Raw genomic sequence first — 25,870 nt, forward strand, 5'->3', positions numbered from 1 at the left:
AAGGGTAGCAAAATTGGTGACTTAAGGCAACCTTTGAGATACTGTTGAACATTGGTGTGTTTAATTTGGTTGGTTAACATTCATTTGCTGATACAATGAGTTCTTGGAATCAAACCTAATTAATGTATAGTAATTGATACCCTCAAAATAAATTGCATATTCACTTACCTTAAGGACATCTTTTCATCAGATGTTGTGCAAATCTGATACATACATAATGTAATTGTTTTCTTACTGAAATAAAAAACAACATTTTGTCTTCCCAATCAATAATTAGGTTTAGTCAGTGGTTAAAATTTGTGAAAACCAAAAACCATTATGAATATGCTAGAAAGCTTCACCTTTGACAGATGTTCATTTGACTTTTGAATATTTTTCATCAATATTGATTTTTTTCACTTTTTTCATACAATTACTATTTCAGTCACAAAGGAGTAGGTCCGGTAAGGACCGATTTTGGCCTCAAATTTCAGGTTCATCTGACGAAAGATTTTGACCACTTTTTAAACACTTAAGTGTCTATTTCATTTGAGTCAATTAGTTTATGTGAAAGATTTTAACTGATTTAGTCATTAAAAACGATCCGATTCAAGCTCAAATATGAAAAATCTACCAAATATGCCGAAAAATGTCACTTTTCAGATGGTTTTTGTCAAAAACGCAAGTGGCCGCATCCGTGTTCATCCTCAACCTTTATATATATTATGTATTATCATAAAATACAACTTACATTTCAATATTAAGGATGAACACGAATGCGACCACTTTCGTTTTACCTGAAAACTGTCTAAAATTTAACTAAAATGCTAGAATTGTGAAGATTTCAGTAAATTAGCACGACTTTATGGTGCTAGTACCCGAAATATGTGCATTGGTGTGTCAAAAACAGCCCATATTTATGTAGCAGAAGCATTCTACTGTCCAATAAAAAACCAAAAGTTTACATTTTAACAACTTTGTAAAACTGCTATATTTTGGGGCCAAAAAGGGGTCTTACTGAACCTACTCCTTTTGAGGATTTTTTTAATAATGCAAAAAATTCCAGGCAATATGATGTCAGCAAGATTAAGATATGGGACTGGTTGGGTACTAGTATTGCAATATAAATAAGAGTTTGTATTCAGATATCTGATCACTATATCTGTGTTCAGATTTTCCTGAATTTACAAAAAATAATCTTCATTTTTTTCTTTCTTCAAAAATTGCAATAATAGATGCACACAATAGTTTCTGAATTTACAGTATGCCAAATAACTGACACTAGATCGCATATAGATTATAAAAACTATAGAAAGTAAGTTTTTTATAAAAAATAGAATCCACAAATAAGTCAGGCAGTTATAGGAGTTATTTCCCTTGAAGGACTAATTGCTCTCACTTTTCATTTTTGTCTCACTTGACAGTCAAAAAGCGACACATAGGTATGCTGTTTTTGGCGTCAGCAATGACAATGACGACAGCAGCGTCAACAATGTATTAGTTTGTGATTAGGTCTAGTTTATGGTGAACCACTAGTTGTAAGTCAAAGATATTTGGTATGCAGTTGTATCAGTATTTGCACATCTCGTTACCATGGTGATTATTTGGACCCGCCCCCTCAGTCATGGTCTGTTGACTTTGAAATTTTAACTTACTTTTCATGTATGAGTTTGCGATGAGGTCAGTTTATGGGGAACCATTAGTGATAAATTAATGATTATTGGTATGCAGTTTTATAAGCATTGGCATATCTCATTACCATGGAGAAAATTTGGCCTGCACCCTCAGTCATGGTCTATTGACTTTGAAACTTTGGTTAGTTTTCATGTATTAGTTTGTGATTAGGTTCGGTTTATTGGGAACCACAAGTAGTAGGTCAATGATATTTGGTATGCAGTTGTATTAGCATTGACCCATCTCATTACCATGGAGATTATTTGACCCCTCCCCCTCAGTTATGGTTTATTGACTTTGAAATTTTGCTTAGTTTACAAGTATTAGTTTGTGTTTAGGTTTGTTTAAAGGGAACTCCTTATGATAAGTCAATGGTATTTGGTTTGCGTTGTAACTAAGCATTGGCACATCTCATTTCCATGGAGATTGTTTAGTCATGTACCTTCAGTCATGGTTCATTGACTTTGAATATTTGCAAATCTTACATGTTAAAGAGTTGCTATTTTAATTTTTTCAACATTTGCATAATCAAAATTACCTAAAAATCCAAACATATCTCTGTGATAACAGTTTATTGTTTAAAGACATTTATATTAATAGGGAGAAACTGTGAAAAGCAAAAGTGTTCAGCAAAATAAAATGTACAAAGAAGTAAAAATAAATGAAATCATCAATGGACCACTTTTACAAGTAGTTATCCTTGAAAGATGGCTTCTATCCATTGTTTATAATTTTTTTGCAAAAATCATTATTGATAGAGATGAATTGTAAATGGCAAAGATGTTAAGAATAGTAAGATTTTCAAATAAGTCAGCATGACTTGAATTGTCAACTGACTTCTTTTGGAAATTATTGTCCTTGAAATATTGGGTTTTTTTTCTCTCTCCATTTTTGCAGTTTTTGAACAAATTGGAATGAGAAACAACAACTAAAAAAACTTGCAGCAAAACTGATTGCAATGAAGGAAAAGAAATAGATATTAAAATGGCATGTGTTTTACTAGGTGAGCAATTCAGACTTTTGGAAGCCTTTTGTTTTAATTGTATTTTATGAAGAAAATCATGCAAGGAAGGCAAGCTATATCCATTAACCTAGCTCTACAATGTCAATTTACAATAGTATCCTAGTCTCAATAGTACCACATAGTCCTAATAGATTGATATGGAGGTAAAAAACCTTTAAAAAATAGTGACTGTAAAAGGACATAGGGCACCATATTGTAGGACAGCAACAGCAAGCCGTTCAAGCAGTTCGATTACAATTTAAAACAGTCAGACAAACTTCTGAACTCAACTGAGGATCTCAAGTAACCTTAGTTGAACTTCCGATGGACTCACTGGAGTTATGATATAAATGCCTGTACCAAGTCAGGAATATGACAGTTGTTATCCATTCGTTTGATGTGTTTTGTCATTTGATTTTGCCATTTGATTAGGGACTTTCCGATTGAATTTTCCTCGGAGTTCAGTATTTTTTTTATTAGCTCACCTGGCCCGAAGGGCCAAGTGAGCTTTTCCCATCACTTTGCTTCCGGCGTCCGTCGTCGTCCGTCGTCGTTAACTTTTACAAAAATCTTCTCCTCTGAAACTGCTGGGCCAAATTAAACCAAACTTGGCCACAATCATCATTGGGGTATCTAGTTTAAAAAATGTGTGGCGTGACCCTGCCTACCAACCAAGATGGCCGCCATGGCTAAAAATAGAACATAGGGGTAAAATGCAGTTTTTGGCTTATAACTCAAAAACCAAAGCATTTTGAGCAAATCTGACGTGGGGTAAAATTGTTTATCAGGTCAAGATCTATCTGCCCTGAAATTTTCAGATGAATCAGACAATCCGTTGTTGGGTTGCTGCCCCTGAATATGTAATTTTAAGGAAATTTTGCCGTTTTTAGTTATTATCTTGAATATTATTATAGATAAAGATAAACTGTAAACAGCAATAATGTTCAGCAAAGTAAGATTTACAAATAAGTCAACATGACTGAAATGGTCGATTGACCCCTTTAGGAGTTATTGCCCTTTATAGTCAATTTTTAACCATTTTTCATAAATCTTAGTCATCTTTTAGAAAAATCTTCTCCTCTAAAACTACTGGGCCAAATTTAACCAAACATGGCCACAATCATCATTGGGGTATCTAGTTTTAAAAATGTGTCCGGTGACCCGGTCAACCAACCAAGATGGCTGCCATGGCTAAAAATAGAACATGGGGGTAAAATGCAGTTTTTGGCTTATAACTCAAAAACCAAAGCATTTAGAGCAAATCTGACATGGGTAAAAAAATTTATCGGGTCAAGATCTTTCTGCCCTGAAATTTTCAAATGAATCAGACAACCTGTTGTTGGGTTGCTGCCCCTGAATTGGAAATTTTGCTGTTTTTGGTTATTATCTTGAATATTATTATAGATAGAGATAAACTGTAAACAGCAATAATGTACAGCAAAGTAAGACCTAAAAAGAAGTCAACATGACCAAAATGGTCAATTGACCCCTAAGGAGTTATTGCCCTTTATATAGTCATTTTTTTTTTAACAATTTTCACAAAATTTGTAAAATTTTACAAACATTTTCCACTGTAACTACTGGGTCAAGTTCATTATAGATACAGATAATTGTAAGCAGCAAGAATGTTCAGTAAAGTAAGATCTACAAACACATCACCATCACCAAACCGCAATTTTGTCTTGAATCCATCTGTGTCCTTTGTTTAGTATTCACATAGACCAAGGTGAGCGACACAGGCTCTTTAGAGCCTCTAGTTTTACTTTTTATCTAAGTTTGATCTCGGCTAAAAATTATTACCCTACAGTGAGTGTTCTTGACTAATCTGATCAAGGGATTAAAAAAAAATGTCAGATGGTCATGAATCTTCGGACACAATACAAGACCTACTTATTAAAATGTCTTTAGACTCTTTGCTGCAAGTTCTTTTTTTTTTTGTTTTAGTATTTTTTTGTTGTTTTTGTCTTTTTTTTTGTCTGTAACATCAAGCATTAGCAAGCACCTTCACCACAAGTTATACCAAAAACTCTACTAAGAAAATGACAATCACCAACCTCTGAGCCAAACCGATGACCAACTAAGATAGTCTTATCACTATATATGCCTATGGTCAACCAATGAGAATAGTATCCTAGTCTCAATGGTACCACATAGTCCTTATATATATAAAATATACTGTTTCTTATGATGCAAGGATTATTTTACAGGAAGCAAAACTTTTTTGTTAGAGTGAGATTTCTTTCAATTTTTACCCTGCATTGGTACTTAGTTTGTGTCCTCTCCAACACAGAATTCTTATGGCCTCGCAACTTGTTGAGATTTTTAGTATGTATGTCTACCATGATGAATAAAAGATAGAGTTTAGGTTTGGTTCTGATCCTTTGAATTTTGCTGCAATGATAGGTTTTGGACTTTTGATTCTGTGAAAATATCTGATATACCATTTTTTTTCTAAATGATTTACAGATTGAACTGATTTTTAGTGTGTGAGTCTACTATGATGAGTTACAGATCGTATTTACTTTTGGTTCTGCTCCACTGATTTGTTCTGAAATAACTGGCATTGGACCTTTGAAAATATGTGAAAATAATTCTTAATTACAGGCTTTCATACTCAAATTTCTACTCGTAAATATGGCTTCAAACTTTTTTAGCAAGTGCGGCCATTCATATCATTCCCACATCTAGTATTTCAATATTACCACATAGCCAGAAATTAGTAGTGGTTTTGCTAATTAATATTCATAATATGTAAATGAGAATTGTACCACGTGATAGTACTTTGAACTGGACTGGCTTGATAGGCTTGATATCATTAAAATCTTTAAAACACGGATATTATAAGTTGCCCGTCACAGAGTCCTTATTTACAATCACTTTGATTTTTCCGTAAAGTTGTCAGGCGGTCAAAATCAAAACAATGAACACGAATTTAGTGAATTTTTCGTGCTTTCGTGAGTTTATTCTTCTTGAAATAGTGACATTTTAATTTTACGTGGGAACCTAGAGTTCAACGACTACACATACAAGGTTTGGACTTGCTTATTCTTTGGAAATTCAAGTTTCATATTTCACCCCGGCAACCTGCTTTTGTAATGACCTTGTAAGCCAATTTTCAACACGAAGTTTGCAAATTTGACGTTTCAGCCATTTTAGCCTGTATTTTACACTGCAATGTTAAAAGCCTCTCGCTTCGATTTTTAAAATAGCTCAGGAACCTGTATTTTTGCATTAACATTATGTTTCGTTTAAATGGTGTATATTCATTTTCTGCCCCGGCAACCTGTCTATCACTTAAATTAAAATTAAAACAGACATTTTTTCAAAATTCCCTATCATTTTAATGTAATTTCGGTGACCCGTATCCGATTTCTTTAGTATAATATTCAAATAAGCAAAGTGGCGTTGATTTCTGGATATGAGCGGCGTAGGTGGCCAGTTGGACTATAGGTAGCCTGTCAACACTGAGGCTGTGAGTTCGAATCTTGACTTGGCAGGTGCACTCTACTCATGTCTTAATTGACTAGGATTATCAGTTTATGCTCAAGATCTTGCTTCCCTACAGGCTTTCTGATGTCCTCCATCAATAAAAAGTGACTGAAGATCGTAGTTCTTTCCAGAAACTCTGCGATGCTCCATCAGTTAAAACTGACCCAAGGTGGTGGTGCTCTCCATGGCCCTCCACAAATAAAAATTGACCCCCACAAGATTACAGTTCAATCAATTCATTAATCAATTTCAATATAATTTAAAACTTTTACATTTATAATACTAATACTCACATTGAAGATGTAGTTGACAAAATATCCTTGTGTTCATTTGTTAGAGGTCTCAAATAATTATCAGTTTTCACTATTTTGGAAATCTTTTAATATGATTGTAGACTATTTTTTTTCATTGTCATAAAAAATGTACATTTTATCATTAAGCACAAAAAATACATTTGCCAACAATGTAATTCAAAATATTACACCAATTATTGTCATGATGCTACCCCCATTATGACCATCATTTAAAATAATTCTTAAGAGCTTATTAAAGTTTATCACTCAATAGGTGGCAAAGGCAATAATGAAAAGTCGACTCTAACATATCAATTAAGATATGAGTGTATTGAATATAAAATGTATTTACAATTTAATAAAGCTGTATTTAAGTTAATCTATGGTATTTAACACCCTATCATGATCAATTTGTACAGATTGGTGTCATCGGCAGGAGTTCCTATATAGAGCATACAAATATGTCCTGCCATTGCAAGTTCTATTGAAACTGGGCTGTATATTCCTTTGTCTTTTAGGGAAATGTATGTAATCAGATGTCCTGAGGAATTTAAGATATGAAGAGTACTGCTCTTTATATCTGCAACAATGACATTGTCAGTTGGTGTTATTGTTAAATCCATAGGTTTAAATGGTATATCTTCAGTGTTGATGACCGACTGTCCAGAATATATATTTGTGATATCCCCCTGTCTAAGAACTACCACACGTCCTTCACCTTCTGTATAATTTTTATCAACAACAAAAATATTATCATTGTTAGTTGCTGCTATTTTACATGAGCGAGAAAATGAAAAATCTTTAGTCTGATCCTCACCATACACATTTTCACGATTCCCCTCATGGTTCAATATTACTATCAAATATTGGTTTTTGTCTGTTCTAGCTCGAACTATTAATTTATTTTTTCTGGTAACATGAATGGACAAAGGTTGGTCTTTCTCCAAATTGTAAACAGTATCAAAAACTTTATTTGTTCCACTTTTTATCTGTTTTAGTATTGAATCATAAGAGGCGATAATTAAGTCATTATCAGGAGTTACAGCAATGTCTCTAACGTCAATGTTAAAACTGGATACCACTTTTAGCCTATTTCCTTCACATTTGACTTTCTGCAATCCTGAGTGGGAGGAAAATAATCTTATTCCCTTTTTACGGTCTCCATAACCAATCCACAATGAACTATCTAAGGATATTGCTAGATGAAAAACCCCATTTACCTTGGTTTGATATTCATCAACAAGTGTTATATCAACATTAGCAGACTCCATGCTGGAAGATGATGTGCTTCCTATATCCTTGATTTCTATTATCCTATGTTCCCCAGCAGTTTTGATTTTCGGATGAATGTTGTTCTTACAAACACTACACATCAGTAGGTCACACACTAAACATTTCCAGGAGATTTTAGGATCCTTCTCACATAACTGACACTGAATTGGAGACTGTATTCCTAAAATTGGTTTGGATAGAGCCATATCGAACAGAGTAGAATGTTAATATGTGTGTAGAGTCCAGATAGATATTGTCAGAAATACCTTGTTTTACCACTTGGATTTTACTTCCTAGTTTAAAAGGATTCAAGGGTAGATTAATTTAGATTTCAACATTCATATGTTAATTATGGTATACCACATTTTTTAAATGGAATAAATAAAGATATATTCTTGGATATATTATTGTGTTAACGCACCTATATATGTTACACTCTAAAAACAACTAGATATGCTGGGGAAACGTGTATTTTTATAAAATTTATGTGTCTTAAATATGGTTTAAATACTTCAGGGTAAACTGATCAGATGATTTTCATATTTGATTTGACTTGTTGTTTTAAATAGAAATAATCTTATTATCATTTATTATACTGTAATTTATTTATGTTAATGTATCCAAAATCAATTTGAAATTATGAAAGTAATTTCAATATAAAATACATCAGTTTAGTACTCACTGTCATATAATTGAAATACATGTAGCATCTTTATCCTAAAAAGTGTTTTGAAAATTTAAAAAAGTTTATAGCTGAAAGGTTGAAATTTTGAAAGAATTTGTACTCTGATTGTTCAACAGTTGATAGGGTCGCCCTATAGTGATCAGTCTGTCCGTCCGTCCGTCCGTCCGTCCGTAACACTTTTTTTTAACTTTGTGTCCTCTCCATATCTAGAGAACCATTATGATTTCATACTTTATACTTTAAATGTTTATTAACCACCACCAGAGGGCATGTCATGATGTATGTACAACTTCCTAGGTCAAAGGTCAAGGTAAAAAAAACTTTGGTTTCAGTTGACAACCCTGTGTCCTGTGGTGAAGATCGTGTCCGCTCTATATCTTGAGAACCATTATGATTTCAAAGTTTATACCGCCTTTAGGCGGGTCGCCCTATAGTGATCAGTCTGTCCGTCCGTCCGTCCGTCCGTCCGTCCGTCCGTAACACTTTAACTTTGTGTCCGCTCCATATCTAGAGAACCATTATGATTTCATACTTTATACTTTACATGTTTATTAACCACCACCAGAGGGTGTGTCATGATGTATGTACAACTTCCTAGGTCAAAGGTCAAGGTAAAAAAACTTTGGTTTCAGTTGACAACCCTTTGTCCTGTGGTGAAGATCGTGTCTGCTCTATATCTTGAAAACCGTTATGATTTCAAAGTTTATACTTGACATCCATTTTAACCAACACCAGAGGGTGTGTCATGATGTATGTACAACTTCCTAGGTCAAAGGTCAAGGTCAAAAACTTTGGTTTCAGTTGACAACCCCGTGTCCTGTGGTGAAGATTGTGTCCGCTCCATATCTAGATAACCGTTATGATTTTATTCTTAATACTTAACATGTTTATTAACCAACACCAGAGGGTGTGTCATGATGTATGTACAACTTCCTAGGTCAAAGGTCAAGGTCAAAAACTTTGGTTTCAGTTGACAACACCGTGTCCTGTGGTGAAGATCGTGTCCGCTCCATATCTAGATAACCGTTATGATTTCAAAGTTTATACTTGACATCCATTTTAACCACCACCAGAGGGCGTGTCATGATGTATGTACAACTTCCTAGGTCAAAAACTTTGGTTTCAGTTGACAACCCCGTGTCCTGTGGTGAAGATCGTGTCCGCTCTATATCTTGAGAACCGTTATGATTTCAAATATTATACTTGACATCCATTTTAACCAACACAGAGGGTGTGTCATGATGTATGTACAACTTCCTAGGTCAAAGGTCTGTCTGTCTATTGGTCTGTCCATCGCTAACAAATTTGATCCACACTATATTTTGAGAGGACAGCTGTTATTATTTCATACTTTATACCTGACAAACATTTTCAAGTTAACATATATATTAACCAACACCAGAGAATGTGTCATAATGTATGCATCCTATGTCAAAGGTCAGTCCGTCGGTCTGTCCATCCGTTAGTTGTTCTTAACAAATTGTGTCCGCTCTACCTCTCGAGTCATATCACTATTATACTATGAAAGTAAGTTGAGAATATTTATCAGTTTTAACTTAAAATCACACATGAGACTATGTAATAACTTCAAATAATGCTTCATATCAGATTATCCATACAACTTATTTACCCCACGTTATTGACAGCGGGGCCCACAGAGATGGCTCCCATCTCAATGGTATCTAGTTATTATTGCTTTACTCTCTCAGTCACATTATTCACATTAATTAAAATCTGGCAATAATCTCTAAATTTTCAGTTGGTTTGTTAGTCACTTAATATAGAAACTCAGAATAGTTGTTGTAGCTGAATCTGACAAAGAGGACAACAAAAAATGTTTTTGAAGTTGATAGTACATACAGTAAATTAAAACATAATGCTGTAGTTATATACACTGTCCAAAGTACAAAGCAAGTAAAATATAAATGCTAGGGTAAAATAAACAAAATGAATCAAAACTGTAATAACCTCTGCATCCAAATCACACTTTTGAAGTTCTGAACCCATCTGCACCAGGAATACCTAAAACCAAAAACCTGATAGCCCACGGATATTAATATTAAGAGTCGTAGGACCAAAAAAAAACATTATATAAATAACACATAGCTGAGAAGGTGATAGAGCAAATTGGTACCCTGAGAAAACATTGTCAACCGCGGCGAAGCCAAGGTTGACAATGCTTTTTCAAGGGGTACTAATCTGCTCTATCATTCTCTTAGCTATGTGTTATTTGATTTATTATACTAAACGTCCTACCATTATTGTCTTTTACAGATTCAATTTGTTTCAAAGTATTTTCAATGATGTCACGTACATAACAACGTTATGGGTATTAGAAAAAAACAACAAAATTAAGCCATTTTTTAAAAATTTTTAAAATTTTGACAGTACATGTATAATAAAATCTGAGCCAAAACGTAAAACTTATATAAGCGTTGTATTCAATTCAATGTAAATTCAATGTAAATTCAATCCTTTAAATTGTTGATTTTTGATTGGTTTAGACAAGAAGGTAACATTCAAAACAATTGTTACCCTCTCAACCATGTGATAGAGTAAATTAACACCCTCGTATTAGCCAATCAAAATATGGCATTTTAAAGTGAAGTATAATAATATAGCTTATGGACCAATAAAAGGAAAACTGTTATGTAAATTAAAAAACTACACACTTCAGCAGTGGCGGATCCAGAAATTTTCGTAAGTGGGGGCCCACTGACTGCCTAAGAAGGGGCCTGTTCTGGTTATGCTTTAGAGATTCACTATAAGATCAACCAAATTTTTCTCTAAAAGGGGGAGGGGCAGGGCCCCCTGCACACAACCCCCCCTTTAAATCTGCCTCTGATCAGCACCTAGAATCTTTCACTGTAGACCATCTTGATGCATTTTAAACACTAAATATTTTCTACTAAAACAGAGAACTATTTTTTTGTCAACCTTTATTCAAATTTCACATTTATCTTTAAACATTGGTCCCTGAGCTGAACCAACAACAATGTGTGGGGTCCCTACAAGTCTTCGTTTGTTTTTCATCAATATTATGTGTATTGACCTATAGCAACCTATCATGGCATCAATTGTTTACCTGACTTATAACACATAGGCTGTCACCTGACATGGACAGGTATGAGATAATCTGAGATAATCCTAGGGTCTTTAACAGGTAATGTAAACATCCTTTTATAGGTTAAATTCAATAAGGAAATAATTACCACCTGTATAATATTTCAATTTGATGACTATTGGACAAAGGGAGATAATTAAATCACTACAGTCAAATTCAAGAAATCAAGGAATTTGACTTGGAATTGGGGTTTTAAATAAAATTATGTATTCGAGTATGTATCCCAGTTTATTTGCTGACATCAATACCTTTTGAAAGTTTATAAAACAATTTGCACACTTAATTCAGAAATTAATATGTATTGTTCTTAAATTATATTCTGATGAAACTTCTTGAGTTGGTAGACAATCTGAATTTCTCTTTTCACACAAGGCATATTTTAGCAACCAAATATCAACAGATCATCAAAATTAGTTGTGTTTGTATACCAGACCTTAATCATGGACTTAGAAAGTGGAAAACTCATGGATACTGAGCTACCAACATCAACCCAACAGAAATGAGTCTTAATTGGCTATGTATTAAAATTAATTTGATTTTGACCATGTTTGTATTGTGGAAAATCTTCTTTATACATGCATCTCTTAGACAAATGAAGTGTTGTAATTCTGAAGTAATTTTTGTCCCCTGTGCAACACTGCAAGGGACAAAGAAAAACTAGCATCCATCAAATTGTTTGTTCAGTTGATTCCAATTGTTTTTGTAAATCCATTGAAAGGCTTTTTTTTGTTTTTTGGGGAGAATTTCAAAGGAAGAATGGATTTTGTACATGTTCATGTAAATTGGACATAAAGAAAAAAAATTGCCATATATGAACAGGATCTATTGATACTTTGATTGATCAGAAGGGAAATAACTCTCCAAAAAATTGCAAAAATATGGACTTCATGTAGCTAAATCAAATAAAGAGGTCTCTTGATAAATAACTTGTATCTAATTCATCAGACAAAGTAGGTGACATTTGTTTTCATAGAATAACTAATCGAAGAATTCAAATAGAGATAAATATTCAACGAGTGACCGAACAACACATTAATTCACGAATGCGTGTAGTTCGGGAAAGAGTTGAATATTTTTAGATTAGTTATTCTTTTTATTACATTGTCAAATTGCTTTTTTATGAAATTAAAGTAGAAAATGTAAGAAACTATATCTTTTTCTATGCATTCACAACTTATCCAACGTAATCAGATGAACGTCTTGTGGAATGATGTCAGAGGAGTGAAATTGTCGGTTTTCATTTCACTGGGAAATCAATGTAATTCATTGCCACCAATGTAATAAAGGAGTATTGATATTGTATCTTGATCAACTTAGTTTATCATAAACTGGTTTAATGACACATTTAATATCGGATGTGATGCATTTTAGAGGGTACAGTTGAAGTGTATTTGAAATAACCTAAATGATAGCCAGAGATATATTTTTATACTTATATGGAATTTTTAATCATTTATAAGTGGTTATATATCTGTTTATCTTATAGATTGAATTTTAGAACTTTTTTGAAATGTTAAAATAACATCCTTTGTTAAAATATGACAGAAGATTTTTTACACGTAAGTGATTTAGAAGTATTTTGTATATCTGCCAAATACTTTGGACTGGGCAGTTTGACATTTGTGGTTGATGATGACATCATGGGAAAACTGTCAAAGCTGGAGAGGGTAGGCCTGGAATATTAGAGGTCTGTAATATTTTATTTTAGAAGGAAAATTTATCATGCATAATGCAGTTTTGTGAGTAATCTGGTTTTGGTTTTTCAAAATCTTTAAATCTATGCTACATTTTCCATGATATTGGCTGTTATTCTTTGACAATGGTGTTGACTGTTTTTCCTCAGCCACGATGTTGGCTGTTTTTCTTTGACCATGGTGCTACATGTTTTTCTGGCCATGGTATTACCTGTTTTTCTTAGGCCATGGTGTTACCTTTTTCCTGTGCCATGGTGTTGGCTGTTTTCTTTGACCATGCTGTTAAATGTTTTTCTTTGACCATGCTGTTAAATGTTTTTCTTTGACCATGGTGTTACCTGGGTTTTTTTTGCCATGGTGTTACCTGTTTTTCTTTGAGCATGGTGTTACCTGTTTTTCTTTGAGCATGGTGTTACCTGTTTTTCTTTGACCATGGTGTTTCCTGTTTTTCTTTGACCATGGTGTTGTCTGTTTTTCCTTGACCATGGTGATAACTATTATCTTTGGCCATTGTGCTGACTATTATTCTTTGGCCATTGTGCTGACTGTTATTCTTTGGCCATTGTGCTGACTATTATTCTTTGACCATGGTGTTGACTATTATTCTTTGGCCATTGTGCTGACTGTTATTCTTTGGCCATTGTGCTGACTATTATTCTTTGACCATTGTGTTGACTATTATTCTTTGGCCATTGTGTTGACTATTATTCTTTGACCATGGTGTTGACTATTATTCTTTGACCATTGTGTTGACTATTATTCTTTGGCCATTGTGCTGACTATTATTCTTTGACCATGGTGTTGACTATTATTCTTTGACCATTGTGTTGACTATTATTCTTTGACCATGGTGTTGACTATTATTCTTTGGCCATGGTGTTGACTATTATTCTTTGACCATTGTGTTGACTGTTATTCTTTGACCATTGTGTTGACTATTATTCTTTGACCATTGTGCTGCCTATTATTCTTTGGCCATTGTGCTGACTATTATTCTTTGGCCATTGTGTTGACTATTATTCTTTGGCCTTTGTGCTGACTATTATTCTTTGACCATTGTGTTGACTATTATTCTTTGACCATTGTGTTGACTATTATTCTTTGGCCATTGTGTTGACTATTATTCTTTGGCCATTGTGTTGACTATTATTCTTTGGCCATTGTGTTGACTATTAATCTTTGACCATGGTGTTGACTATTATTCTTTGACCATTGTGTTGACTATTATTCTTTGACCATTGTGCTGACTATTATTCTTTGGCCATTGTGCTGACTATTATTCTTTGGCCATTGTGTTGACTATTATTCTTTGGCCTTTGTGCTGACTATTATTATTTGACCATTGTGTTGACTATTATTCTTTGACCATTGTGTTGACTATTATTCTTTGGCCATTGTGTTGACTATTATTTTTGGCCATTTTGTTGACTATTTTTCTTTGGCCATTGTGCTGACTATTATTCTTTGGCCATTGTGCTGACTATTATTCTTTGGCCATTGTGCTGACTATTATTCTTTGACCATGGTGTTGACTATTATTCTTTGACCATGGTGTTGACTATTATTCTTTGACCATGGTGTTGACTATTATTCTTTGACCATTGTGTTGACTATTATTCTTTGGCCATTGTGTTGACTATTATTCTTTGGCCATTGTGTTGACTATTATTCTTTGGCCATGGTGCTGACTATTATTCTTTGACCATGGTGTTGACTATTATTCTTTGACCATGGTGTTGACTATTCTTCTTTGGCCATTGTGTTGACTATTCTTCTTTGACCATTGTGCTGACTATTCTTCTTTGACCATTGTGTTGACTATTATTCTTTGACCATGGTGTTGACTATTATTCTTTGGCCATTGTGCTGACTATTATTCTTTGGCCCTTGTGTTGACTATTATTCTTTGGCCATTGTGTTGACTATTATTCTTTGACCATGGTGTAAACTATTATCTTTGGCCATTGTGTTGACTATTATGCTTTGGCCATGGTGCTGACTATTATTCTTTGACCATTGTGCTGACTATTATTCTTTGGTCATTGTGCTGACTATTATTCTTTGACCATGGTGCTGACTATTATTCTTTGACCATTGTGTTGACTATTATTCTTTGGCCATGGTGTTGACTATTATTCTATGGCCATTGTGCTGACTATTATTCTTTGACCATGGTGTTGACTATTACTCTTTGACCATTGTGTTGACTATTATTCTTTGGCCATTGTGTTGACTATTATTCTTTGGCCATTGTGTTGACTATTATTCTTTGACCATGGTGCTGACTATTATTCTTTGGCCATTGTGCTGACTATTATTCTTTGGCCATTGTGTTGACTATTATTCTTTGGCCATTGTGTTGACTATTATTCTTTGACCATGGTGCTGACTATTATTCTTTGGCCATGGTGCTGACTATTATTCTTTGACCATGGTGTTGACTATTATTCTTTGACCATGGTGTTAACTATTATCTTTGGCCATTGTGCTGACTATTATTATTTGGCCATTGTGCTGACTATTATTCTTTGACCATGGTGTTGACTTTTTTTTTTACTATGGTGTTGACTATTATTCTTTGGCCATTGTGTTGACTATTATTCTTTGGCCATTGTGTTGACTGTTATTCTTTGACCATTGTGTTGACTATTATTCTTTGGCCATTGTGTTGACTATTATTCTTTGGCCATTGTGTTGACTATTATTCTTTGGCCATTGTGTTGACTATTATTCTTTGGCCATTGTGTTGACTATTATTCTTTGGCCATTGTGTTGACTATTATTCTTTGACCATGGTGCTGACTATTATTCTTTGGCCATTGTGCTGACTATTATTCTTTGGCCATTGTGTTGACTATTATTCTTTGGCCATTGTGTTGACTATTATTATTTGACCATGGTGTTAACTATTATCTTTGGCCATTGTGCTGACTATTATTCTTTGGCCATTGTGCTGACTATTATTCTTTGACCATTGTGCTGACTATTATTCTTTAGCCATTGTGTTGACTATTATTCTTTGACCATGGTGCTGACTATTATTCTTTGGCCATTGTGTTGACTATTATTCTTTGGCCATTGTGTTGACTATTATTCTTTGACCATGGTGTTAACTATTATCTTTGGCCATGGTGCTGACTATTATTCTTTGACCATTGTGTTGACTATTATTCTTTGGCCATTGTGCTGACTATTATTCTTTGACCATGGTGTAAACTATTATCTTTGGCCATGGTGCTGACTATTATTCTTTGACCATTGTGTTGACTATTATTCTTTGACCATGGTGTTAACTATTATCTTTGGCCATGGTGCTGACTATTATTCTTTGACCATTGTGTTGACTATTATTCTTTGGCCATTGTGCTGACTATTATTCTTTGGCCATTGTGCTGACTATTATTCTTTGGCCATTGTGTTGACTATTATTCTTTGGCCATTGTGTTGACTATTATTCTTTGGCCATTGTGCCGACTATTATTCTTTGACCATTGTGTTGACTATTATTCTTTGACCATTGTGTTGACTATTATCTTTGGCCATGGTGCTGACTATTATTCTTTGGCCATTGTGTTGACTATTATTCTTTGGCCATTGTGCTGACTATTATTCTTTGACCATTGTGTTGACTATTATTCTTTGACCATTGTGTTGACTATTATCTTTGGCCATGGTGCTGACTATTATTCTTTGGCCATTGTGTTGACTATTATTCTTTGGCCATTGTGTTGACTATTATTCTTTGGCCTTTGTGCTGACTATTATTCTTTGACCATTGTGTTGACTATTATTCTTTGGCCATTGTGCTGACTATTATTCTTTGACCGTTGTGCTGACTATTATTCTTTGACCGTTGTGCTGACTATTATTCTTTGACCATTGTGCTGACTATTATTCTTTGACCATTGTGTTGACTATTATTCTTTGGCCATTGTGTTGACTATTATTCTTTGGCCATGGTGTTGACTATTATTCTTTGACCATGGTGTTGACTATTATTCTTTGTCCATTGTGTTGACTATTATTCTGTGGCCATTGTGTTGACTATTATTCTTTGGCCATTGTGTTGACTATTATTCTTTGGCCATTGTGCTGACTGTTATTCTTTGACCATTGTGTTGACTATTATTCTTTGACCATTGTGTTGACTATTATTCTTTGACCATGGTGTTGACTATTATTCTTTGACCATGGTGTTGACTATTATTCTTTGACCATGGTGTTGACTATTATTCTTTGACCATGGTGTTGACTATTATTCTTTTGCCATTGTGTTGACTATTATTCTTTGACCATTGTGTTGACTATTATTCTTTGGCCATTGTGTTGACTATTATTCTTTGACCGTGGTGTTGACTATTATTCTTTGGCCATGGTGTTGACTATTATTCTTTGGCCATTGTGTTGACTATTATTCTTTGACCATGGTGTAAACTATTATCTTTGGCCATGGTGCTGACTATTATTCTTTGGCCATTGTGTTGACTATTATTCTTTGACCATGGTGTTAACTATTATCTTTGGCCATGGTGCTGACTATTATTCTTTGGCCATTGTGTTGACTATTATTCTTTAGCCATTGTGCTGACTATTATTCTTTGACCATTGTGTTGACTATTATTCTTTGACCATTGTGTTGACTATTATTCTTTGGCCATGGTGCTGACTATTATTCTTTGACCATGGTGTTGACTATTATGCTTTGACCATTGTGTTGACTATTATCTTTGGCCATGGTGCTGACTATTATTCTTTTGCCATTGTGTTGACTATTATTCTTTGGCCATTGTGTTGACTATTATTCTTTGACCATTGTGTTGACTATTATTCTTTGGCCATTGTGCTGACTATTATTCTTTGACCATTGTGCTGACTATTATTCTTTGACCATTGTGCTGACTATTATTCTTTGACCATTGTGCTGACTATTATTCTTTGACCATTGTGTTGACTATTATTCTTTGGCCATTGTGTTGACTATTATTCTTTGGCCATTGTGTTGACTATTATTCTTTGACCATGGTGTTGACTATTATTCTTTGTCCATTGTGTTGACTATTATTCTTTGGCCATTGTGTTGACTATTATTCTTTGGCCATTGTGTTGACTATTATTCTTTGGCCATTGTGCTGACTGTTATTCTTTGACCATTGTGTTGACTATTATTCTTTGACCATTGTGTTGACTATTATTCTTTGACCATGGTGTTGACTATTATTCTTTGACCATTGTGTTGACTATTATTCTTTGACCATGGTGTTGACTATTATTCTTTGACCATGGTGTTGACTATTATTCTTTGACCATTGTGTTGACTATTATCTTTGACCATGGTGTTGACTATTATTCTTTGGCCATGGTGTTGACTATTATTCTTTGACCATGGTGTTGACTATTATTCTTTGACCATGGTGTTGACTATTATTCTTTGGCCATGGTGTTGACTATTATTCTTTGGCCATTGTGTTGACTATTATTCTTTGGCCATTGTGTTGACTATTATTCTTTGACCATGGTGTTGACTTTTTTTTTTTTTACTATGGTGTTGACTATTATTCTTTGACCATTGTGCAGACTATTATTCTTTGGCCATTGTGTTGACTGTTATTCGTTGACCATGGTGTGAACTGTTTTTCTTTGGTGATGGTGTTGTTTGTTTTTCCTTTGCCATAATGTTTACAGTTTTTTTTTTATTTGTTGATTTTGATTGTTCCTCTGTTTCTTATTTCACCCCTTTTAAAAATGTATATTGAATTTATAATCATATCGTGTGCTCTTGGGAATACTTGCTAAAAGGTGCTGCTTCTATCGTGATTAACCAGAGATTAATCAGAGAATTATGAGAGACATATATAATATAAAGTGAGAAACACCTGTTGGTGACCTTCTGTTTTTTTTTTTTCTATGGTCGGGTTGTCTCTTTGGCACATTCCCCATTTCCATTTCCATTCTCAATTTTAGTTTTTTGTATAATTTTAATCAGATAGCAATTAAATCTTCGTTCATATTTTCTATAAAAAAAATTGTGTTGTTGCCAGATTTTGTAAAATTTGAGATCAAGACATTATGACATTTGTGTGTGGGCTGTGTTGACTTTTTAACCTTTAAATCTATGCTACGTTTACCTCATTATTTATATAAGTTCTTTAGAAATAAGATATAAATTCATTGACCAGAAATTTTAAATGTATACAAAATTAATGATTAGTTAAACAATTAATAAAGAAAAAGTAAACATACTCTTGTGACAGAAAGAAAAGCAGTACATATGTTTGAATAGAAAAAAATATCTGCTGGTAATTAATATTTTTGAAATAGAAAATTATGTACACCAGGTACTAGACAATTTAAGTGTAAATGTAGCCATGGTTTAAATTTCGTTACTTAACATAAATAAAAAAAAGGAAAATGGAAGGCTTTAGATTCAATTAGCAGGAAGGGGTTATAACAATTGAGATTTATGAACAATAAAAAATGAATAAACTTTATTGCTAGAGATATCACAACAAAGCCTCCCTCCATCCCCCCTTTTTGTGTCCAGTTTTATCTTAGCTAGTTATAGTTAGAAAAGATAACCAGGCAAAGTGGTATTTTGAATAACAATGCACCACAAAAATATTAAAGTTTCTTTTGTGTTTAAATGTCGATCCCTTTAAAAAAAATATACTAGTAATATCATCTAACAGTTATGTAATTGATTCCAAACAGTACAAGTATTTAAAGTAGTGTAAATTCAGAAACTATTGTTTGCATTTATTTTGCAATTTTTCATTATAATCCTGTGTAATTTATATAAAAAAATTCAAAATGAGAGTTAAACTTATTGCAATTATAACCCAATTGCATTTTTCGCAATTATAAAAACATTGCAATAATTTCTGAATTTACAGAACATATGATTGATACATATTTTATACTCTTAGTAGATAAGTCTCAACTTTGATCTAAATTACAATTTCATCCAGAAGTGATTTAATGTATATTTATCCTGAAAAATGAAAATATAATTCATATGTCCTAAGGGTCATTATATCATTAACATATAAAACAAATTGATTTTTTTAGACTTTATAACAGATGTGAACTTCACATGCTTGGCTGTCTATAAGTGATGTATTGTTTTGTACTGGGCTGTTGTTCATTTGACCTTTTTTGTTTGATTTAGACTAAAGTGTAGCTTTTAAGGCCATTGTTGTTTGTTTGCATGATAAATTTAAAAAAGAAAAAAAATAGATACATTAACTTCACAAAATTTTGACTCATTCAATTGGATACAAAAGCTCAGCATTAAATTCCATTAATGGTAAGGTTTAAGTTAAAGGGATAGTAGCTACGATTTTGACAAAATTATGAACAAGTTTTAAAGCTGCTAAAATCAAAGATATGTACTAAATATAAGCAATAAGATCGCTAAAATGTTTTAATAAACTACAGAAGTGTTAATAATTGATAATTCATATCGTGTTGTGTGCCTATTCACCTCATTAATTATGCATCGGGTTTACTTCCCGAACTTTGCCGACATAGCGAGTGAGCTAACCAAGATATATATAGATACGAACACGTGCTTTTTGTTTTCTTACATATTTGATAATTACTCTTTATTAAACGTACATATTTGACGCAGTTTATCAAATTATGTAAATAAAAAATATAATAAATACCGGCATATTATTCCAACCCAAGATTCTCCAACAATGGCGATATTATACACTTGTTATTACATTTGTATGACCAAACCATGCCGATAATGTATACACGTGTTTGTGTGTTAAATCGGGGCCTCCATGAAGGATACACTTGAAGAATAATACTAAAGTTTAGGAAGTTGATTTCTAATTTCTTCTAAGGTGGGAGATTACTGCCCGTAAATTTATAAACATATTTTTGACAATTATGAACACGTTGAGATTTTTTTTCATGTGATCTGGAAAATTTAAGAAATGTAAACATTACGCAAACCGTCGGCTACTTCTGTTTGACTTTGTCTGCGTTGCAGGTGTTTTGAGTGATTTTATTGACCGATCTCATCGACGCTTTTTATTTTCAATTTACAATAACTTGTCTGCACCTCTTTTTTGTTTCTTTTCTCGCTGAAACTGTAAATTCGCGTACCATTTCCGCGATAACATTCCCCTGTTCGACCATTTTCCCTTCGAGGCACAATGTGCGATTGCGCATTGGGAACTGAAGAGTAAAGGTCATATGAATAAGGGTTGGGCTTAACATCGAATTATTATCTATAGATAATAAATAAATGTAGGTGTTAAACGTTAAAAAGCTTCTAAATGCTTAATGGAACGTAACCAGTAATTGTTTTAATCATAATTATTTTTCTTTTTATACAAAATCCGGCATATAGATTAAAAAAGTAATTTTAATGAAAATCGTAGCTACTATCCGTTTAACTTTTAGAAAATAATATTTGAGAGAAAATGACGCATTGGGGAAATTTATGGGTTGATGAAGCCTATTATAATTTTATTTGCTGTAAATTGTAAAATTCTTGTATTGTTATTTACTTCTAAAACTGCAATGTAAAAATATACCCACAGTAAGTAAGTATGATCAAATAAGTAAATTTTATTTACAGTCTGCATATATGAAAAAAAGATCTGATAAGCTCTTTAACTGACTTGATTTTAAAAATTGCTTATCAGAGAACTATATATCACCAGGTTATACTGTAAACCAACTTATTTTCGCGACTTTCGAGAGAAGAAAAATAACGCAAATATAAATCGTCGCAAATAAGTAAATCTTTATTAATCTACATCAAGTCAATAAGAAAATCGCGAATTTTAAAAGCTGCGAAATGGACTAGAATTGGTATAACGCGAAATAAAGTATCTGCGAAAATAAGTTGGTTTATAGTATAACACAGAAAAGGACTTTTTTCATGAAGAGTGGAACAAGTTTCCACAGCAAATTAATGATAAACAGATATGCATAAATCAAAAGATATGCATACATTAATAGATATTCATGAATTAACAGTTATGCATGAAATTAACAGATATGCATGAATTAATAGATATGCATAAATTAACAGATATACATAAATAAACTGATAGGCATAAATCAATAGATATGCATAAACATGAATAAAAGGAGATCTGTAGAAAATGTCAAAAGGACAGCAACCCAATGACAATCCAAGGTTGCCTATATAACAAATCTTGAACCTCCACCCCCTGATTTTAGATATTGTCATCTGATTGAGTCACTGACAGAAATACTAGCATATGTAACCCATAAATGTCACCCATGTAAAATATAACCCGTCACAATAAGTTTGATGACATTGTATCTATACAGATAATCATCAGGTAAAAATAAAAACCAGGTGTGATAAAGATACCCCTCGTTATCGTCAATATCGTAATTACCATTTAATGGGACGTCCCCTCAATTTGATCTATGAAACATTGGGCATTTACAGCACTAAGCTTTGATAAAACACAGGTGATAGAATACCTGTATTACCTGTAATCACCTTTAATGTTTGGCTACCTGATGGGTCCCTGATTAGGGACATTGATGACTTGGAATAAAAGTGGACATGATTGTTTTGTACCTATTATACCGACCATGTGAGGGCTGTATAGCCAGTCAAGATAGTTACTCCCATTATCATGTACCTATTTCCTGGTGTCCTAAAAATGACCACTAAAGAGTATTTTAACAGTCTTCAATATAACAACATGGAAAAATATGTCCTTTCTTTTCAATTGTACCTTTTATACCGACCCTGCAAGGGCTGTATAGCAAATCAAGGTAGTTTAAAAAAACTACTATCATTATGTACCTATATCCTGGTCACTGTGTCCTAAAAATGACCACTAAAGAGCATTTTAAAATTCTTTGACAACAATATGTCCTTTTCTTTACAATTTTTGATAGACATGTAGAGATTGGAATGATAATTGATGTTTTAAACTTGAACAATATCCAAAATTTTATCAGAAATGATATAACATGATTTTCGCAATTTAAAAGTTGTATAATGTAAGCATAATTAAATATTAATACCTGATCAGGTTAAGTATTAAGAGGGCTACCAATATATGTACCGGTATATCAATATCTATAGGGATATAAAAATAAGGAGATGTGGTATGATTGCCAATGAAACAACTAAATATATCCACCAAACTTAAAATAAAGTTAATGTAAGTAATTATAGGCAACCATACAGCATTCAACTAATTAGAAAACCCATACCTTATAGTTGGCTATTATAAGTCACAACATGAAATATATGTGAAACAATTCGTCGAAATATATTGAACAAACTCATTAAATGGCCTAATTTTTGACAAAATAATTTATGAAAAACAAATATGACAAACTTGAACCAACAACAAGCACTAAACTACGGCTTCTGTCTAGGGAGAGGCAAATAGAGATTGTGGCGGGGTTGAACATGTTTGTGAACACTCAACCCTCCCCTTACCTGGTGTAAAAGCACAACATAAACCATTTAAAGTAACTTTTATCAGATGAAAGACACTACTAGTACATATAACACATTTTGTATACATTTTGCAGTAGCTAGGTTTAAGATTTATGTGTATTTAAGGATGAATTTGAAGATGATGATCATCACTTTCTTCAGTGTCCCCTTGACTTTTGATGTATCAAGTCCTTTGCATGTAAAAATTGCAACATCAAAACAAAGAATATACTTCATGCTGGAAAGGTTAAAATAATTTTGAATGTCACAATTTCACATTTATTTAATGCTTTTAGTGATATTTAAGGTCATAATCGTTTAAGCTTCAATGTGTTGAAGTTATCATAGTTATAATAAGCAAGCACAGATATAATGGCACAATTATTTTTTTTTTAAAGTAAGCAGTCAAGATTTATTTTCCTAACATTTTATCGTTTCACCACTAAGTGTTCAGCTGTTGTTGACAATGAATTAAAATCTATTATCATTATCAGATGGTTATGAGAGAAAGCTTTTATCGTCATCATTAACCTTATAATTAATCACTGTCATTATCATTTTGAGATTTTACTACATTATAACTATTCAATTATACATTACTGAAAAACCTTGCCTAACTATTTAGATCTGAGCGTCACTGATGAGTCTTATGAAGACGAAAGCGCATCTGGCATATTAAGTTATAATCCTGGTACCTTTGATAACTATATACTAAATCATATATGAAATAACATTCACAAGAAATTTTGCATGGTAAAAAGTTAGACTAGGGACAGACGAAGAATCTAAAAACCTGTTTCAAGTGTTTGATGCTCCCTAATGTAAAATTGCGCTTTTTGATACATCAAAGGTTGATATTTTAAATTTATTCTATATGCGTGACTTTTAAAGATAAATAATCCAGATAAAATTTGATCTCATTAATCTAATGAAAAAGTTCAACCATCAACTCATCAATTTGTAATCATTCTTTTATTCAATTCCTTACTGACCATAGTCTGAACTGAACCATTATTAAATTAATTTGAAATCTTTCTTTTATTCTATCATCTTCACAATGGACACCATGCCACTTGTCTTATCCACTAGGGGTATCAGAATCAATTAATTTCAAGTAAATTTCATATATTCATGTACAGTTGGAAGACGACTGAAAAGTTCAGTCATAGAACCCAAGGGCTTTAACCATAGAATCTGATTATTAAAATTAATTTGATTGATTTTGTGTATAGATAGAAGGTTCAACCTTAGCCAAGGGCTATCTTGTACATTAAAAGATAACAATTCATTTCTTTATTAGATAAATTTGTGAAGATTTATTTCTTTATTAGAGGTGTGTTACATAAAAACTTATGTCGTTAAAGATTTTATCGTTGGACCAAAACATAGATATCAGTTTATAAAACAAGTATAGAACATATAGCGATCATTTGATATAAGGTTGTTTTACAAGTATGTTTACAGAAAAAGTTACAAGGTGAATATTATCTACCAGTATGTGTTTTTTTATTAATTTAAGAAATTCATGGTAGATGATTTTAGTTTAAAAAAAAGTAAATGCACATCCACATGGTAAATTAGTTTTTCGTAGGATTTTGAAATATATACATATTCCCTTTGGAACAATTTTGATATTGAAGCTTACAGTATTGTATCAATTTATATTTAGTATTATTAGAATAAAAGTTTACAATCTAATATACATTTATTACAGAAGTATTTTTTTTTACATATTTTTTTTTAAAGTTTCACATTTCATAAATTTTTATTATTGTTGAGATGAAATTTGAATTTAATATTTTAATTATGGATTGATTTGTGAATATGTTTTTTAGCAGGCTTCAAATGATACTTCAGTAGTTTTTTTTTTAGCTTTTTTATTATTCAAGCAGCAGATTTTCATATGGCACAAAAATACATATTATGAAAAGGAATAGACATATTAATGCACTAATAGTAATCTTATCATTTATAAACAATAGTAGACTTGTATACCAGCAGTTGAAAAAAGGGAAATAACTCTTACAAAGATTTTGACAGAAGAATACATGTATGAGTTATGTGCTATATGCTTTGTATATTGACTTGTATCTCAGTAAAACTTTTACATTCATAAGTAATACATACATAAAAGGATTGAATTTAAAAATTATTCAAAAGATATCTAAGCTATGATTTAGGTTTCAATAATTCTATGTCAT

General features: G+C 32.7%; 1 protein-coding gene across 3 annotated transcripts in view; it reads left to right on the forward strand.

The window, feature by feature from the left end:
• Positions 1–25,870, forward strand: part of LOC143075546 (TNF receptor-associated factor 4-like) — a 94,385-nt gene that overhangs the window by 36,048 nt on the left and 32,467 nt on the right. Inside the window, exon 1 of one of the 3 annotated variants that reach the window (XM_076250994.1) lies at positions 25,109–25,146. The exons of the other annotated variants lie outside the window; for them this stretch is intronic. Within the exon in view, the coding sequence (XP_076107109.1) occupies positions 25,124–25,146 (23 nt within the window). The 5' untranslated portion in view covers positions 25,109–25,123. Of the gene's footprint in view, positions 1–25,108; positions 25,147–25,870 lie in introns of those variants that run through there. 3 annotated transcript variants of the gene reach the window in all.

Source organism: Mytilus galloprovincialis, chromosome 5 (genome assembly GCF_965363235.1).
Source record: "Mytilus galloprovincialis chromosome 5, xbMytGall1.hap1.1, whole genome shotgun sequence".
Taxonomy (NCBI): domain Eukaryota; kingdom Metazoa; phylum Mollusca; class Bivalvia; order Mytilida; family Mytilidae; genus Mytilus; species Mytilus galloprovincialis.